Here is a 19224-nt window from a genome sequence, read left to right on the forward strand (position 1 = left end):
GTGTGTGTGTGTGTGTGTGTGTGTGTGTGTGTGTGTGTGTGTGTGTGTGTGTGTGTGTGTGTGTGTGTGTGTGTGTGTGTGTGCGCGCTTAAGAAAAGCACTGTGAATGAAGACATTGAGGGGAATTCCTGGTGCAGAGAGACACATCATGCCAAAGGCATCCGGCTGGATTAGCAGCTGGAGCCAAATGTGTGCTCACTGTGCAGCTAGACAGCGGCCCTCGCTCTGACGCACAGTGCACACACACACACACCGCCGTGCAGACGCACAGACGCATGCCTTGACAATCAAGCTGCACTCTTAGCCCGTGTCCATGCACAACGCGAAGTTAGTCAAAATGGCAATGCAGCTAATTTGGCACCTAATGGGAGAAAATTTTGACTTGATTAAGCCACTAAAGTTAATCATTTACTTAAAGCAGAACTAAGCAACTTTTTCACCTTAATAAATCCTTCTTATAGTCCCTGTGAGGGTAATACAAGTGTTTATGGGGTGATTGGGGGTCTTTCATCTCCCTCTGCTGCCTCTGGCCAAAAAACAGCACTTGCAACTTTCCTGCTTCTGACCCGGTGGCAAGACGTACTGCTTTACGGCAGCCCAATACAAACTAATGCTAGATTATGACCAGCACACGGTTGTCTACAAATTCACTTTTCTAAAACTCCAGAGAAGACCTTTGTCCGAGGAACGGAGCAACTCCATGCAGTGAGAGCTCAGCAGCAACACACAGCAATCACACACACTGTCCTCGCTACAACAGGCACGCACACACACTCGCAACCCAGCGCTCCGTCAGGCAGCACACACACAAATATCCATCCGTCTATCTAGCTATCTATCTATCTATCTATCTATCTATCTATCTATCTATCTATCTATCTATCTATCTATCTGTTTATCCATCTATTCATCCATCCAGTTTCAGAGCCGCTTTGTCAGCACACAAACAAACACACGACACACATATTTCCACACCTCTTTCTGTATTACTCGCACATCATTCATTTATTTTACTTGTCTCTCTTCCTCATACTGTTCACATGGTCACATGGGACTATATGTGTGAAAGCACCCTTAGTGTCACTGTTGTATTAGGAATTTTCAGTGATCGGTTGCTACCGTCTTGGGAGAGCAAAGGTGCACACGTAGCTGTGAGGTGGGGCAGGCGGCAAGGGATGCGGAGTTTTTACGACAGTGACATAACCAAAAGGGACCTTTAGGGGGAACGCTAAGCGCAAGTTACTTAGTTCTGCTTTAAAACTGTGACTTTAATGTAAGCAGACTATTGTCAGTCATCTTGTTCTGTATGTTTTTGGAGTCATTTTATGTATTTTTGTAGTCGTTTTGTTTTAGTTCTGTTATTCCTTTGTTTTTGTTGTTGCTTTGTGTCTTTTGAGCCAATTTGTGTATTTTTGTTATGATTTTGTTTTTGGAGTCATTTCTGTGTATTTTCGTTTTTACAGTTCATTTTTCTCTCGTGTCTGTTTTAATTTGTCGTTTCTTTTGTGATTTTGTGTCTGATAAGTCATTTTTATGTATTTATGTTGTCAATTTGTGTATTTTCCATTATTTTTCTGTATTTCTGTAGTCGCATTGCATGTCTTTGGAGTAAATTTGGGAGAAAAGTTTGACTTGTTTTTGCCACCAAAGTTATTCATTAACCAAAAACAGTGACTTTAATGTACGGCAGACTATTGTCAGTATGTGACATGTTTGCATAAAGTCTGTGTAGAAATGCAAGTAATGACCAATTTAGAAAAATAGTAGGCTTCTAACAATCATCTTCCAACTTGCTGTCACGGTCCAAATATTTGCTCGGAGGGGTTAATCATAGACTATGTTTTATGTCAGAATGAAAGTTATTAAAGTTAATATGAACTTATATGACTGGGATTGCCTCGAGTTGCCTTGCGTTTTGTATCGGAACAAATTGTGTGAAGGTGGTGGGTGAACAAAAGACTTATATCCAGTCAGAAATAATCAAATTCTTGAAAGATAAGTGGAAATCATAGCATTGCATTAATCATTACCTTTTAAAGTATCAATAATCTAAACTAGAAAACAAACACTGAGCTGTCTTGCACTGTTTAAGTATCAATAACTAAATCTTGGAAGTTGAAGTTATCAGTAACTTTTAATTTAATGCTAACTTACGGGCATTGTGAGTTAACACAGCTTAGAATCTTTGCCAAAACACATACAGCTGAATTGTCTCTTAAATCTAACTTGTGTACATAGCAAGGAGCTATGCTGACTATGGGGACGTTAGCACTAATAGATACACTATTACGCAGAAATATCTGCATCTTTTATGCATTGTTCACAGCATTGTTATTACTCATTTTCTACATTTGAAAGCCAAACACCATGATGTCCTCAATGAACAGCTGGTGTCCACTGAGAGCATGTGAATGTGTAGAATATTTTGAGGTCACTTAGGGGTGGTAAGAAGCGCAACATAAGTCAATATTTATTTGTGAGCGTCACTTGGACTTTCTCAGTTTTGTTGTTTCATATTTCTTTGAGGTTAATCATCGCGTATGTGAGGTTTTATCAAAATTAAAACTGACCTTGTGAGTTTCTGTGCTGTCCAGGTCCATTTTGGAGACCGTCATCTGTAGGAGAAGAGGACAAATAGCTTGGAAACAGATTTGAATCAAAGCACCACTTCTGGCTGTGCTTTGTTGAGTGAGAAAATAATGGAGGAAAAGTATTGATTTGTTATTTTATGCTTCATTTACAAAGTGGGTTACATACAGTCTTGGGGCTCCTAATGCCTCAAAAATCCTACTCGTGCAAAAAAAAATACCACAAGAGAGTTCTATTGTTTAAATAGCAATTATATGCATGGACCAAGAATGTGTGGTTGGCTTATTTTATTATATTCACACCAACGAGGTGTGAATACAAATGCATACATTTGATAGGAATAGTGAAAATATGAAACTATCTATTTATCCAAGTTGTGCATTCTTCAAAAAAATTGCATAACGAAAGTATGCAATATCCAGAGCACATTTAGTATAAAACATAACTGAGTGTGTGAATATAAAAACTCTCATTCTGCTAGAACAGATTCAGCCATCTGGACCGACCATTTTTCCACACATTTCCCTTCTCATACATGTGTTATTATTCTCCGCACTGTTCCTGCCAAAGGAAGTGTGAGAGGTGTGCATGTTGGTATGCATTGCCCATAAAGCGTGTGTTCATGTATGCACACACTTACCCATGTTTACTGTCATCATCAGGAAGTGGCCTTGTTGAACTTGAGCATTTAGCTCAACTTCTCCCAACAAGCGAAGGCTTTAAAACTGAAAAGCAGAAAACAAACGCGGTTTCAACATCCGAGTTATGCGTCATTTTCCTTTGGCTTGGCACACATAATATTTCTGCGATTGCACAAAAACAATGACAAAACAGGACGCAGGTGGCAGTGTCCACACAAAGCTTTTATTTTCCACATCGGTCTAGTAACGGTTTGTATCGCTCTATCTCTATTGACCAAGGCCTCTGAAGATTGAAGTATCCTATTTGAGAAAAACAATTAAGGGAAAATATTACAATAACAGCCTGCAAAAAAGTCTGTTGAAAATATCTCTATGTGCCCTTGTCTCTCCACAAGCCTGTGCCATCGACATCCAATTCTGTAACACTGAGATGGGTTTGATGGTTTTCCTAACCACCTGCTTTAGGTGAAAACTATGAGCTCTGCAAAACCACCTCTGAACCTGGTTTTGCTGGATATTTCTTCCTGTTAAAAGGGAGTTGTTTCTTCCCACTGTCGATAATGCTTGTTTATGTGGATCTTGTTGGGTTTTCTCTTTGTTATTATGAATTTTATATTTTGATAGGCGCATTGTGATGACTTTGTTGTAAATTGCGCTATACAAATAAAGTTGAATTGAATTGAATCTTTTACATGCACGATGTGATTAATAGGAAGAAGTTGTAATTGAGTAATATTTCGGAGATTTAAAATGATTAAAGTTTGAGGATAGTTGTGTTTTTAATTTTCACACATCCTGTTATAGTAATTGTTTAGTATTTGGTTAATCTTGTGTTCTCTCAGTTCTTAGTTTTGTCTTGTCTTCCTGTCTGTTTGTTCACTTCCTGTTTGTGTTAGCGATTGAGTCTTCTTTCGCTTCCCTCATATTTCCACTCAGGTGTTCTTAATCACCTAACTACATTCCAACACTACTTAAGGAGTGTCTAAACACGCACTGTTCTCTCTGACGTATAATTACAAATTGGCATATTCACCACCAGTCAGCAAGATTATTAGGTAGCTTTTACTTTGTACTTTGTTAGTTTTTGCTTTTCTATTAATAAAAAAGATTTTTCTGCACAAACTCTACTTCTGCCTCCTCCTCCTCTCTCTCTGCGTCCTCAAGAACGTGACCCATACCACATTCAGAATTTTTATCAGAAAAGAAGAATTACAAAATGGACCACTAAATGCAAATTTTATTATTAGTTATTACAATATGTGTTGTTACTTAATGTGGTGTTACACTTCTTAAGACTGTTGTTCCAGAGTTAAACATTTTTTTTTCAATAATTTTTGTAATTTTAAAGTCTCTGTGTTAATTTAGTTGACTAAAGATTTTTGTCATAGTGTTCGTCGACAACATGTTTTTCTAAGTGACAATAGCTAGATTATGACTAATCAAAAAATGGTAAAATACATGTAAACAAAAACAATATAAAATATGTTGATATTTTCGTTAACTAATAAAAACTAAACTATAACGTTCACATAGGAAGAAATTCAATCAGGAGGAATAAGTTTTTTTTGGAAGGTATCCAATCAAATCTACTTTTGTTGCGTGGAAGGTAGTGATAGACCGATACATCGGCCGGCCGATATTATCGGCCGATTTTTGCGTTTTTTACGTGTATCGGCATCTGCCGATGCGTGCTGCTGCATTCGCCGATCCGCATTATTTACAGAGAGCGGACATATTTTTTACTTGTTCTTGTTCTAAATCACCTGTTTTTAACATTTGTTCATTTTTGTTTCTTTTTGTTTTCAGAGTGAACGGACACGTGTTTTATTTGATTATTGGATTATGTTAGGGTTAGGGTTATAATCTCAGCACGGAGGTAAACTCAGACCGTGACACCGGCATCGGCCCCAAAAAATCCTTATCGGTCTATTCCTAGTGGAAGGTGCGACAGGCCTTAATACCATCTCATATCAGCTTGATAAATAGTGATTGAATCTTTAAAAACTCTTGCGCTTTATATTTTTGTCGACTACATCTGTAACAGATTTAGTCAACTAAAAGTTTAATGTCATGTAGTTTTTGACTAAAACTAAATCAAAATGTGCTGTCAAATTAACACTGGTCATAGTGTGTTTTTTTCGTTTTTTGGTGTGTCTAGAGTTATGGAAAAATTACAACCTGTTTTTAAAAAAACATGATTACACTTGGCTCTAATTTGGTATAAACTCTAATTGTACATGCTCGTTTCCAGTGAAAAGGAAAAATGGCTCATTTGCCGTATAACATTGTGCACTCCCTCCTTAAAATACAGTTTTGAACAGTAATTTAGAAGCTCATCAATTAGAGAAATAGCTGCTGGTGTCAGCTTGTTGTAACACACTAAATTACTATTCCGATGCTTCAGCAACAGTGACACAAGCAGTATTTGATGTCACAAGAGTTTGACTGAGATGCCTATAAGACGAAACAAGTCTTTTAAATCAAAGCAAAAATGGTGCAGCTTGTTTCAGTTAGTGGAGACTAAAAATATTAACTTCAACAGGGCCTTTTTTGTGTTTGTGAACATACTGTGTCTGGATAGGTTTTCATTGATGATTACAAGTGTCTGTCTACAAGTATTTTGCCCTGTGACAAACTGGCAACTTGGCCCAGCTGTATCTTGGAAGACTGAAATTGACTCCACTTGCACTGAATCTGAATTCAAAGCATTGTTTACAATGCATTTAGCTTTTTTCTGTGTTTATGCGCTCTCTCCACAAATAAACTTCTCTGTCTGTGTGTAGAAAAACACTGTCGCTTGCCTGCAGGGACAAAACAACTTTCACTTTGTGCCAGTTGCAAAAACTTTTCATAAAACCAATAAAGACGCCACTGGGACAGAGTAGGCAGTGCATGTTTGTCTGCGATCAAACATCACGAGAAAGCACAAAGTTAAATATTTCAACGTGCTGCAGGAGTAGAAAATAGACGTGAAATGCTCTACTATGAACAGATAATGGGTAAGTTTCTCAAATGGGGGTATGTGTACCCCTAGGGGTACACGATGGCACTACAGGAGGTACTTGAGACAGAGAGAGGGGAAAATTAACAAATGAAAGCATTAAAAATATGTAGTTTTATGATGTTTATTTTTAGTTATAGGGGACATATCATGCTATTTTTCACCCATCTCCATTTGTTCTAAGAACCCCAAAAACATAGTATTTGAGGTTTATTTTCCCAAACTCACCTGTTTTCCAGAGTTTTAGCCTCTGAAATGTGACTTTCTGCGCAGTTCTAAAATCGGGCTGTTAAGGGGTCTACTTATGCATATTCACAAGTGGGCGTGTCTATAGACGCTGACTTGCCTGCATGCCTCGCTCTTTACAGTACATTACAGAAAAACACTTGGTTATTTATGCGGCTATTGCTATTGTGAGTCCGTCTCAGCGCTTCAGGGTCCATGTTTATCTCAGCAGCCGCAGCACTCATTCAAACTCTCAATGGAGTGTTAAGCTGCTGAGTCACCTTCTCCTTGTCTGCTCTTCTAACGACAGGAATAGTGCATTTAAGGTGATAGTAATTTGTTTTGTCCAAGCGCTGCATCGCATTATGTCACAAACACATCAGATCAGCGATACGAGGTGATATAACAGGTACTAAAAATGTGTCTGCTCCCTGGTGCTACACCGAACCACAAGATGCGCTGGAGAGGAAACCACAAGAGCGTACACCTCCGGATTAACAAATAGTGAATACACTAAAGTGTATGTTCACTGTGGAGGCACGGCACATTCTATATTTAGTTTTACCGGTAGCCATTGTCCTTCGCTAGCAAGAAAAACAATGGCAAATTTTCGCAAAACTTTTCATCAGGTTGGGGGTGGAGTCCATGGGTGGAGGTACCAGTGGAGGGGAGGGTATTTTCTATCCCGATTTCTCTTGTGAAGCACAAATGTAGAAAATTTGAAACGGAGCAATTTTCTATGTGTTGCAAGACTTATACAGACCACAAACAAAGGACTTAATGGATTTCTTTCATATTTTGTGCACAGTGTGGACACTCAAGTTAGTTCATTTGTGTTCAAAAAGACTGCAAAAGTGGATTTTTCATAATACGTCCCCTTTAAAAATGAAAATCATATTAAATATTACCAGCAACTCACAAAACGACTACAAAAAACACACAAAATAAGAGAAAAATATACTGAATAATAAAAAGAACAGACAAACAACAACAAAATACACAAAATTACACCAAAAAGAGAGAAAAATACTTTCTATTACCAGCAAAACAACAAAAAAGACACTAAATGAGACAAAAAAAATACAAAAGATCACTACACTATTATGTAAAGCACTGAGTTGCCTTGTGTGTGAAATGCGCTATACAAATAAATTTGCCTTGCGTTGCCTTGCACAAAAATAACAGAGAAACAACCAAACAACACCAAATACACACAAACTGAGATAAAAAAAATGACACCAAAAACACACAAAATGATGAAATGATCTTGATTAGAACATGAACTGAAAACACAAGGGTCAGTCATTGTCTCACACCAGGTGGGAGATGACCAGAAATTATAAAAACTATCGAAATATATTAATTCAGGTAGCCAATAAATAGTGTTTCATTCTACGTATTTACAATGGGGCTCTTATAAATGTGTTATAACTCATTCATTCCATCATTATGCTCTATAGTTCTTTTTTTCATAGAATTCTGAGCATAATGTTAAAGTCGGATAAAGGGGTACTTGGATTCACAAATATGAGAAAGAGGGTACTTGAGCCAAAAAGGTTTGAGTACCACGAAAGAAATGAAGAACAGCCACAAGACAGGTGCTCTCCTCACACCACGATGCCCCATTTGTTGATGCTCCATACACATGCACACAACCCAACACAACACCCAGTCTAGTGCCAGAAAGCCACCAGATGGCCCAACTGCTTCGCCCCTATTCCCAGCGTGACGCCAGGCTAGCGGCGCTCACTGATCGCGAGCCCAATTCTCCACACACTTCATAGCGGGAGGCCACTATGACAGCCCTGTTTGTTGAAGATCAAATGCTAATCATGCTTGTTGCTCGGCAGCGGCAAGTCCTCTGAGAGGAGACTGTCTGTCTGGGTGTTTGTGGAGAAAACAAGAGAGCAAACCTGCAAACACTCATTCACATCTCAGAGTGTTTCAAACACTGTGACGCACAAATCAGGAAATTATTATCTTTATTACGGTCGAGTCGTCGACTCTGTTGCAACACGAGTTCTGCTTTGCAACGACCGGGGAAAGTGAAATAGAAGAAGAGAATGCACAGGATGAGCTTTCAGACATGGGTTGAGTCAAACTGTTCCAGCCAGACAAAGCAAAGCTGATCTCTTCAAACCACACAGCGCTATTTTATTTTTGTTGGAATGATTAGCAGGAGATTGCAGCCAAGACTGTGCAAGTCATGCACGTATATGCGAGTCAGCCTACACACCAGCCTTGTTCAGCTCCGTTACATCCCTGTCCAACTCCGTACGCAGCATGACGTTGGCCAAGGTCTCTGAGGGAAACGCCTCTCTCATCCCTCTGAGCAGAGACCGCCTGTTGTACAGCTGCCTGGGGGTCCGAGCCAGATTACCTCATGTCTGACATCACACGTGGGGAGTCCCAAGGAAGTCACTGTCTCTGAGATCAGAGTTCAAACTTGGAGGAACTCAATGGGTTTGAATCTCAAAGAGGGATTCTACTTAAAATAGGAAAACAACTGCCTATTTAGAGTAAAAGCTGAAAAAGACAAACGACAGTGAACGTCGAACATTAATGTAAACACAAACTAATGTTCAAGTAGCACATATGAATAATACAACAAAGCTAAAATCGGCCTAAAGTTGATGTGTCATCATTGTCAGAACTTAGTGAGATGTTAGTCAGGTATGAACCCAGCAGGTCTTTCAGATCTATGGACACAGGTTAGATAGCGGAGCCCAGAGTTCACAGTAAACTTGGTGTAACTGCTTTTAGTTGTTATGCTGCAAAGAAGTGGAACAAACTGCGGCAGAGCTGAAGTCTGCATCACATGTGAACATTCTTATATCTAAGTTAAAAGTACTTGTTTTCTCTACTGCTTATGACTTCGAGGGAGATTTTTATAGGTTTTATTTCATTGTTGGTTTAAAACTCTGTTTAAAGTTGTGTTTTTATTGTTATCATATAAAGCACATTGAATTGCTTTCTGATGAAATGCGCTATATAAATAAATGTGCCTTACTGCAGCCTTGTGATAAAATGTTAGTTTGTTCTGACAGGCTAACTGAGAAAATCATTTGTTCGGTCTGACAGTAAGGCAGTATCACTGCAGAAAAGTATACGCATAACTAGTTTGCATAATTGAATCTCTAAAAAGGAATATTATCAAAGACCAGTATTGCGTGAAGCCCTCTATAAAGTCTCTTACTGCTAATATTTTTGGTTTACAGCCTAGAAACATGTATGTTTGGGTACACACTGCTAGTGCGTAGAGTACGCATATGTTAGCCTGTGATGGTTCATTTTAATCGTGAGGAACAGTTAATGGATGGAAAAATGCACCAAATGCTAACAACGAAGAGCACGAAACTATACATGATAGCAAGGAAAAAAGTTTTTTAGACGCAATGGCAGTAGTTGGACACTCATATGGGACACAGAGCAAATTAATAAAAATGTATTAAAAAATGTATTTCATTCATCAGAGTTTATAAAAAGAAAAGATAAAAAATGGCTGCGAATTACATTTTCTGGTGTTGTTGTCGGAAAATGTCAAAACTCATTTGTGGCAAAGTTTTGTCGACAAGGACTATTATAGATTTATTCCAAAGGTATAATAGTCATGCCAACATTTAGGCAGCTTTTCCCAAAGCAGTTCCCTGACAAAACAATACAAACATTTCAAAATTCATGTCAGCAGTGTTCAAGCCTGACATGAAAAACAAAGCAAAATAAGACTTCTCTGTTTAAATTGCAACACCCCAACAAGAGAAAAATACTTCTAACACTGCGTTTGAGTCATTAACCTATGCTGCCACCAAGAATAAAATAGTCTTTTTGATGATATAAACAACTTGATGCTCACTGACTGGTAGAGCAGAAAGTCTGGGGTGTTTGGTTGATTTCTTTTTTTCTTTTTTAAACAACCTTTGCAGTGAGGTTGTGTCTGCTGAACGACTGCCAGCTCTGCACAGCGTCCACCCCACATGAGTCAGATAGTTTATGCAGGCTGATTCTGGGAAATAAGACAATGCAAAGCTTCCCCTCTCTCACTATGGCCGCTTAGAGCTGATTTAAACACACAGACACATTTGGAGCAGGAATGCTGGTGAAAGTGTGGAGGATTTCTGCTTATCTAGGGCCTCTAACACTAACAGGCTTTTAGTCTCCTTGGAGTTGTTTCAAAATCAGGATCAAAAGCCGAATGACTGATAATGGAGGATGGTTTTTAGTATGAACCAGTCTTTGAAATGTGGTCATTAGTTAAACAGTCATCTCAAGTGCATGCGTTGAGTTTAAAGAGCACATTTTCTTACTGCTCAATAAAAATTCTAAAAATAGAAATAGATAAAGATAGTTGACTTTGACCAATATCTTTTGTAGATTTTTCTTCTCGGGTAAAAGCAGAAGGAAATAAGGATTTCTCTATTAGCTATTTCACTTTTTGTACAACTATAAATATGCCAAAATGTCTAGTTGAATGCAGAAAGACAGCAACTAAAGTACAAAAGTAATCTACACTCTAGAACCAGTTGAGAGGTGGAACATCTTCAAAGACCCCTCAAAGTTGCTGCATTTCCAGTATCCATGGAAATGCGCGAAATATAAATAGTGCAATAAAAACTGGAAATAGAAACACCTGAATTTCAGAAAAACACTCAGGTATCGCTAACAAGTTTTTACGCTTTCACGAGGAGGTTTTTGAGACGTTTCGATATTGAAATTGATTTCAAAAGTGCAATAGAAACACTTTTTCTGCAAATACACGTCACAGGACGTGACAGACTCTACCTGGTCACATGACCACTTCTCTCTGAGAAAACTTGGCGCGATACGTGCAGACAGAAGAGCATTATAATAGAGAATAATATTACTTCCATATTAGAAAGCAAACAAGTAAAGGAATGCGTAGTGTTATAAGGAGGTTTTGAACAAACATCTTTTCCTGAAGCAAAAATCTCGTGGAATGAGATTTCACAAGAGTTACAGAACAACCTTCAATGGAAACATGTCCAAAGCGCAATAATATTTTGTTGAAATTTTAGAACTATTGCTTTTATTTTGATGTGATGGGAACACAGCTAGTGCTGCTCATCGGCCTTGTAATTTTTACTGGGAGAAAAAAAAGTTATTCCCCAATAGACAGAATTGACATCGTAACTACTCATGTGTGACAATTTACTGACAAAGGTTACAGTAACGAGTGGTGTCCCGATATCCGATATTGATATCGGATATCGGTCCGCTATCAGCCAGAAAACAAATATCGTATTTCATCGGAATAGGAACTGTGATATGACCAAAACCTAAATGTGAACAAGCATCTTCAAGCAATTGGATCTGCTAATACCAACCTAGTAAAGTAAAGAAGAATAGTACAGAAGTTTTAACAAAATTGACATTATCAACCCTACTTCAAATGACTTTTTGGACATTCGTTAATATTATACTCTTCTTTTATTGATTGCAGGGTGTGCTTCACCCTGGAGGAATTGACTCAATATGTCAAGATGTTGTCATCTATTGTGATGTGCTTTTACAAGTCCATTTATTCATTGTTTCTCCATCATGTGCAGCCTTGCAAAGACAGCTCAAAGACTTGAATACTTTTCAAAGGTCCAAATTAAACTGTGGTTTCCAGACGAGACACGAAAATGTTCCTGCTCTTTCTCCACAAACACAACTTGAAATTAGGAACTGAAGAACACTGAACAAGTTTAGCAATGAGAAAAGCGTTTGAATCAGAATCAAATTCAACTGGCTGATTGTAGGTTTCATCATTCTACTTCGGCAGCCCTCGGCTCACATGTTGTTGATGGTATTGCCTAATGCCCTTACGGTCAGACAAGCCCTGCAGACAAAGCTCAATTATAAAAACTTTCCCTGAATTTCTGGAGAAACGGGGGCTGGATATCAGTGCACTGATAAGTGACTGACTGTAACCTTTCACTCTGGTTATACATTTTCCTGTTAAAGATTAATCAAAGATTTTGAATTTACTTTACTACAGTTACTATAATATAAAGTACTTTTAATTTGGTTACAGTTAGAGATGTTTGATATTTGATTTTTGATTTATTTGTAAAACGTCTTTGGGTTCCTTGAAAAGTGCTGTAAGACTCATGTATTTCTCATTATTTTTGTCGATATGCCAATATTGTCCAACACTTAATTTTCATTTTCCGATACATATATATACAGATAGACCCCTCCCCCCAACCTAATTTGAAGTCAGATTATATGTACAGTATCTCCATGAAAATAATAAGTAAATTAGTATACTAATTTTAATGTAATGCCCCACTGGATGTATTCCACATAAAACATAATCTGTGCAAAATAGAAATACTTATTCAACTAATTTCCATATTCGTTTTTAATACGATGTCTCAAACAACAGCAGTCTCAGTCTCATTAGTCGTCCAGACTAATTATCTTAGGAGTTACACAGCTTTCAACAACAAGCAAGGTTTAATTTTTGATAACTATTGTAAAACTGTAACAATACAGAATAAAATAATATTTCTACATTGTGCAACAAACATCACAGATATAATAATTGTTTTATAGTATGTATATGAGGTGCAGATCGATTAAGCTAGGACCCTATAAAATCTGTTGAATTTTTTTCCAAATTTCGTTTAATTTTTTCCCCCATTTCCATTTTATTTTTTTCCAAATTCCGTGTTTTCCACATTTTATTTTTAAGTTTTTAATTGTTTTTAATATTTGTTAAATATGTTTTACTTGTTGTCATTCTACATCACCTTTGTTAATTTCAATAAATGTTCCTTTTTTAAAAATTGAGACTGGTACCATTTGTTATCATCATTGTGTAATTTTTATGATGTAAATTGAGGGAGCAAAAGTAGTATCGGCTCAAGAAAATCGGCAGTCCATATCGATCATCGGCTAAGGCTGATGGAAAAAAAAAATCGGTAACGGCATCGGCCCTAAAAAATTCATATTGGTCCATCCCTAATATGAATAATTTTTTTTCAGAAAATATTAGTTTTTAACTCCTGTGAGGAGTTACGGAGGGAGCTTTACAGGCACAGCAAAGTTAAGCAGGCACTGGTCGGCTCTGTATTTAGGAGTGAGTGATAAGTTGCGTAGTTTTTTTGGCAGTTTATATGGTGTTTCGGGTGGTTTAGGTGGTGTTTGAAGAGACCAGGATGGGAGGGCGGTGCATCTAATGAGCTTAGCGGTTTAAGCAAGTTAAACATATACAAAACAGAGAGTAATGAGTTATTACCATGTAAAATGACTGAAACACATCATAAAACACTGAAAACTACAATTGAAGACCAAGTTTCGGTACTTACAGTTTTAACCTATTGAAAGGTTGATTCAGAAAACCAAATCAATATTGTTTTCCACCACTAAAATCTATTGTAAAGTCAATTCAGTAACACAAAGTTTGAGACAGAACAGCACAAATATACCAAAATCAACCGATATTGCATTTTATTGGCAAGTATCGGTCCATAATATCAGCCCATCTCTAGTTACAGTGGAAAGTAGCTATGACATGGTTGGACAGGTTCACTCAAACAAAAGGCCAAACTGTTTCCATAACTATGTAAACCAACAAAGCTCCACCACATACCTGTAAGACAGTCAGCAATAAGTCCTTAACATCGTCATGGGTGTGCCACAACACACTCTGTACACCTGTATTTGTAAAGGATCAATCTTCAAGTCTTCTTTGCACATGAGCTGTATAAAAGTATGATGTAAATGTGAGTTGAGTCATAGTTAATTGTTGTGGGAATGTAAATGTTTCAAATACGTATCTGTCCAGACATCATTTAAGCAGTTATTTCTCTGTGTATTAAAACAACTTATTACGACTTTGACTTTGACCGGCTTTTATATCCCTGCAAATTAAGTTAATCTTTAATGGTTTGGGAAACTGGTGTGTCTCAGACAACTCAGGAAATCGGGATTTCTATGTTTAAAACAGGTGCCGCCATTGTTATGTTATTTCCACCAACTTTACAAAGTGGAAGCTCCGACATCATGTGGCCTTAATGCACTTTTTCAAGTACGAGATCGGAAAATCCAGGATTCACAGTTGTCTAGAAGTTAAGCCAATTATTTGAAAGTTGTTTGAGGACATACCAAAAAATCAACAACGTCTGACTCTTCTTGCGAGCATTTGTTTTTCCACAGGTCAAAGAAACCTTTGTGCCTCTACTTAGAAGGAGTGTATTTTCTCTGAATAACAAATTTAACAGAACTTTTTCTCCCTGAAATATACTACACTAAGATAGATTATTTGCAAGAAGAATTGGGTGGCATGCTTTAATGCTATAAATGCAGCTAAGTTAGTGTAATACTGTCTGTTTCAGCTATAGAATCTTATAAGAATGCAGGAAATCTTTATGTCATCTCTTCTTTCAAAGGTTAGGCAGTGGCTTTAGAGCAACTAACATTTCTTTTATAAAGTGTCTATTTGTAAGGTAGCCGTAAGGACAACCCCCGGTGCTTATGGTACGGTTACCAAAGTACAAGTACGTAGCGTATTAGGGTTAGGGTTAGGTTATAACCCAATATCGCAACAATTTTTAGGGTTAGGGTTAGATTTAGTCTTAGTCACGTGACCTAAACTGGCCGATGACTGACCTATCACATGACCTAAACTGGCCAAATAGGGACACTGCGTACGGATAAAATGTCGGTATATTGATACGGCAACCGTACGAATAGCCACTGCCTTTCTTTTAAACTGTACCAGTATTTCCATGAGAAGTTGTTCTTGTCCAGTACTGATGTCAGTGAGACCACAAAAACACTGGTGTTTTCACAGATTGAAAGTTACTGACAAAAGAATGGCAAATGTTGATATTTTAGCTATGAACTGAAACACCCGAAATCAAAGTCATTAATTATAATCAGTGGGAACAACAACAAAAACAAAGCAGACAAAAATGGCGAAGCAAATCACTGTCTTACTCGCCTTGCAAAGAAACAAAATAAATCACTGTGAGAATGAAGTAAAAACACTAAAAAACTTTTCTACTAAGGTGCCATCTTTGCATTTTTTTTTTACGTGACTTGCATCCCACAATGCAATGCGCAAAACCTTTTCAAAGTTCAAGTGACGATGCCATTTGTCAACAAAACATTTGTTTATGGTGAAGTCGATGACAAATTTGCGAGTGGCACGTCAACCTTTCAACATAAATTCAAAAAATAAAGAAATACCTTTGATTTATTGATCAATTGGGGCCTACACTAGGTCTAAAAATAATGACAAATGTACAGTATATCACGACTAGCAGAAAGAAAACTGTAAGAAAAAAAAAATAACTTTTGTATAAATGTTCTGTTTCCTCCTGAAGGACACATTATTCTGTGCTCACGCTCTGCAGCCTATTTGCAACATCCCACTCTCAATGACAACCTGTTTCCTTTGTTTTTGATCCTAACTACTAGGCAACATCTCAACCAAGATTGGAACTAAAACATAATTGCATTGTCAATGTGATTCACAGCGAGTCTTCTGGTCAGTGGGTGTTTGGAAGATAGTCGGGCATATGTGTAGACAGCACGAGATCACTTGACATTCCTCGCTAAGTGAACGCCGTCTGTGACAGAGACAATGCCATGTTCGCTTGCAGTCAGCCACACAGTGAATGAGTGATGAAGAACACAGGGTGACAGGAAAGCAGCAGAGAGAGGAAACACAAACTACATGTTGTAGGATTAAAAAAAATAAAACAAGCTAAACATTGTCCTCTGCACACGTTGCAAGAGGTAAAACATGAGCTTAATTCATTTTCAAACTCAACCTTAATAAAAAATCTAATAGAAAGTCTGCAGCCAGTGTAACTGCAGACAATAACGAGACTATGACTATATTGAACCACATTGATTTTTTTAGTCTAGAACAGGGGCGTCAAACAAATTTTAGCTCAGGGGCCAATACGGAGCAGCTTGATCTCAAATGGGCCACAAATTTTATGCAGAAAAATGAGTCATTTCAACATTATTGTGCCCTAGTTTGCACTTCTACGTATACATAAAATACTAAATATGTATGAAACCGACAATATCCAAGCAATAAGTGATAGATATCAATTCCAACAGGATCTTTACTTTACATTTTTGAAAATTTTGTGACCAATTTCTATTAAATTGAGCAAAATGTTATGTCATAATTTGAGGAAAATTGAAGGATTTGGTAAGAATTTTGAGTTTTTAAAACATTAAAAATGCCTGCAATCATGTGATAAAGGCACCGGGAAAACTGTGAGCCCCTGCATATATTGATAAGTTTCATTTACACAATGATTCATGTGTTCTCAGTCATATTTACTTTCTCCTGCGGGCCGAAATGGATGTTCCAAAGGGCCAGATTGGGCCCCTCGGCCCATGAGTTTGACACATGGTTTAGAACTATAATGTTCCCATGGAACAAGCCAGATGGAAATAATTGTCTTTTTTTTGGAAGGTGTCCAATCAAAACTACTTTTGTTGCGTGGAAGGCGGGACCAGCTGGTAAGTGATTCATTAGGAAGTAAGATGTTTGTGTTTGCTGACGTAGGACGGCTTATGAGGTCACAGATTGATCACATTAAATCGGTGTGTTTACAAACATTAATACCAGCCCATAAAATATGCATCTTTTATGCTTTGTATTTGTATGTCGACTATATCTGAAACAGATTTAGCCAAATTAAATGTTTGTCATTTATTAGACTAAAACTAGACTACAAATGAAGTACTGTAGTTCTGATGACTTAATTTGGATGAAAACTAAGTTGCATTTTAGTTAAAAGACTAGGGGTGTTGAGAAAAATCGTTTCGGCGATATATCGCTATATTATGTAGCGTGATTCTCGGATCGATTCAAAATGCAGCCATATAGTTTTGTTTTTTGTTTTTATTTACCTTTATTTAACCAGGAAAGTATTTTCCACTGGAGACATTATAACTTCACAAAGAAGTGCACTGAAACCTGGGCATGTTGACTAGCTTGTGTTTTTTTTCTCAATAAAATCTAAAAATAAAGTACTAACTTTCTGCATTTATTTGCTGTTCTAGGCATATACAGTTCCTCAGTTAAGTTTCCACTAAAATCATGTTACACTAAAGTCAAAGTTGGTTTAAAAGCCACAGGCAGATTGTATGTTATTTTTTTAATTTAAGTTGTTGGCACATATGCCAATAAAATATATTTCATACATAATGTTCTCATGAAGGTGTACACATTTACAGATTAGTTGTTTCTTAAGTCATATACAGTATGTATATTTAAAAAAAAAAAAAAATTGCATTAATCGCCTTATGCTTTAATATCGAGATATATCGTATCGTATCGTGACCTACGTATCGGGATACGAATCGTATCGCCAGATGCCAGGCAATACACACCCCTAGAAAAGACTGTAACTAGTCTGAAAAAACTTAAATCAAAATTTCCTCACGTCAACAGTTTCAACAGATCCCTGGTCATGTCTCGTGATGTGTTTTCCAGTTTTCGACCCAGCAGATAATTCAGCAAGAGGCAATGAAACTCCATAATATTAGTTGGCACTGTTTCATACTGTGATTCTCACTTAAAGGTTAATTCTGTGCCATGGGGCTCACCAGAGTGCTGATAAACTCATCCATCAGCTCATTTCAAGCTTCGTCTGCTTGTGTTTCACGTTGAGCTGATTTGATTTGATGAAGCTTAGATCTCATGGAAATCTAATTTAACCACTTGGAGATATCTTTGTTGGAAGAAGATCACCTGCACCTGCATTCTTCTCACTTTGAAGTAAAAAAAAAACAAAACAGACTGCATCCAGTTGTAAAAAAAAAAAAAAAAACTACTGTAAACTTTTAATAAAAGTCCTTTCCAAACTTTATCAGCTGGGTGTCCCATTATTCATGTCCATCTTCTATTACATTTGTATGCAACTGTAACTTATGTGGGAATAAAAACAAAGTAACAAACAAGAGCCCAAATAACTTCTAATGTATATTTCCTTGAAAAAAGAAGTTGTGATCCTGTGTTTTGAAGGACTTTTGAGGACAGGAGTCTGTGGGTGTCTGTGCTGGGGGTAGACATTTAGTTTGGAGGATCACTGTGACTCATATATGGCTGAAAGCAAAGGGGATGTAAAATTATCAGATGTAAAAATAGTTTTTTTATGGATATTACACATGCAAACTTTCTTTGTTGCACTAAAAAGTGTTTTAATGATGAAATGGGGAAATTTAAGAGTTCCCACAACAGGAGGTGCAACTGCAAAACTACAAACCTGTTTCAGAACTCTGGTATGTGTTTTGCGAGAAAGAAAAAAAAACAAAAAAAAAAAAAAAAAAAAAACAGGAAATGACAAAATAAACTAAGTTTCGCCATAAATTGGTGAAAGCGCACAGGTTCCTACCTTGTTATCTGACTCTGTTCATGTTCTGACGCCTGGCTGCAGAATTTAAGAAGACGAACTGATGGCTTTGGAAGTTGACACTAAACAAACCACAGGAAGAGCGGAAAAAAAATCCCAACAACAGATGAAGAGTAGAGCTTTTCCCCCAAAAAAACAGTGTGCAGATATCCGGAAACTGCTCTGTCAATGACCGCAGTACATGTAGGAGAAATCACAGCTGCAGATAATCCAAAGAGGACGGAGTAAACAGCAGCAGCAGCAGCAGCAGCCGGGTCTCACACCAAAGTTTTTTTGTGTTTTCCGTCTCTGTATTCGCTCCTCTCTCTCTCTCTCTCACTACAAACAGGGCTGAGCTGAGCTGAGTTTGTCCCTGGAGCTGCGTCTCTGATGTCAG

General features: G+C 37.5%; 1 protein-coding gene across 2 annotated transcripts in view; it reads right to left on the reverse strand.

Moving 5' to 3' along the window:
- Positions 1-19224, reverse strand: part of map3k22 (mitogen-activated protein kinase kinase kinase 22) — a 55560-nt gene extending 36336 nt beyond the window's left edge. Inside the window, exons 1-4 of one of the 2 annotated variants that reach the window (XM_028434513.1) lie at positions 18831-19224; positions 18043-18207; positions 3230-3314; positions 2571-2615 (exon numbers count right to left, since the gene is read on the reverse strand). In XM_028434513.1, the coding sequence (XP_028290314.1) occupies positions 2571-2615; positions 3230-3248 (64 nt within the window). In that variant the 5' untranslated portion in view covers positions 3249-3314; positions 18043-18207; positions 18831-19224. The remainder of the gene's footprint in view (positions 1-2570; positions 2616-3229; positions 3315-18042; positions 18208-18830) is intronic. The other variant, XM_028434512.1, reaches the window with a different exon arrangement.

Source organism: Gouania willdenowi, chromosome 20, assembly GCF_900634775.1.
Source record: "Gouania willdenowi chromosome 20, fGouWil2.1, whole genome shotgun sequence".
Taxonomy (NCBI): domain Eukaryota; kingdom Metazoa; phylum Chordata; class Actinopteri; order Blenniiformes; family Gobiesocidae; genus Gouania; species Gouania willdenowi.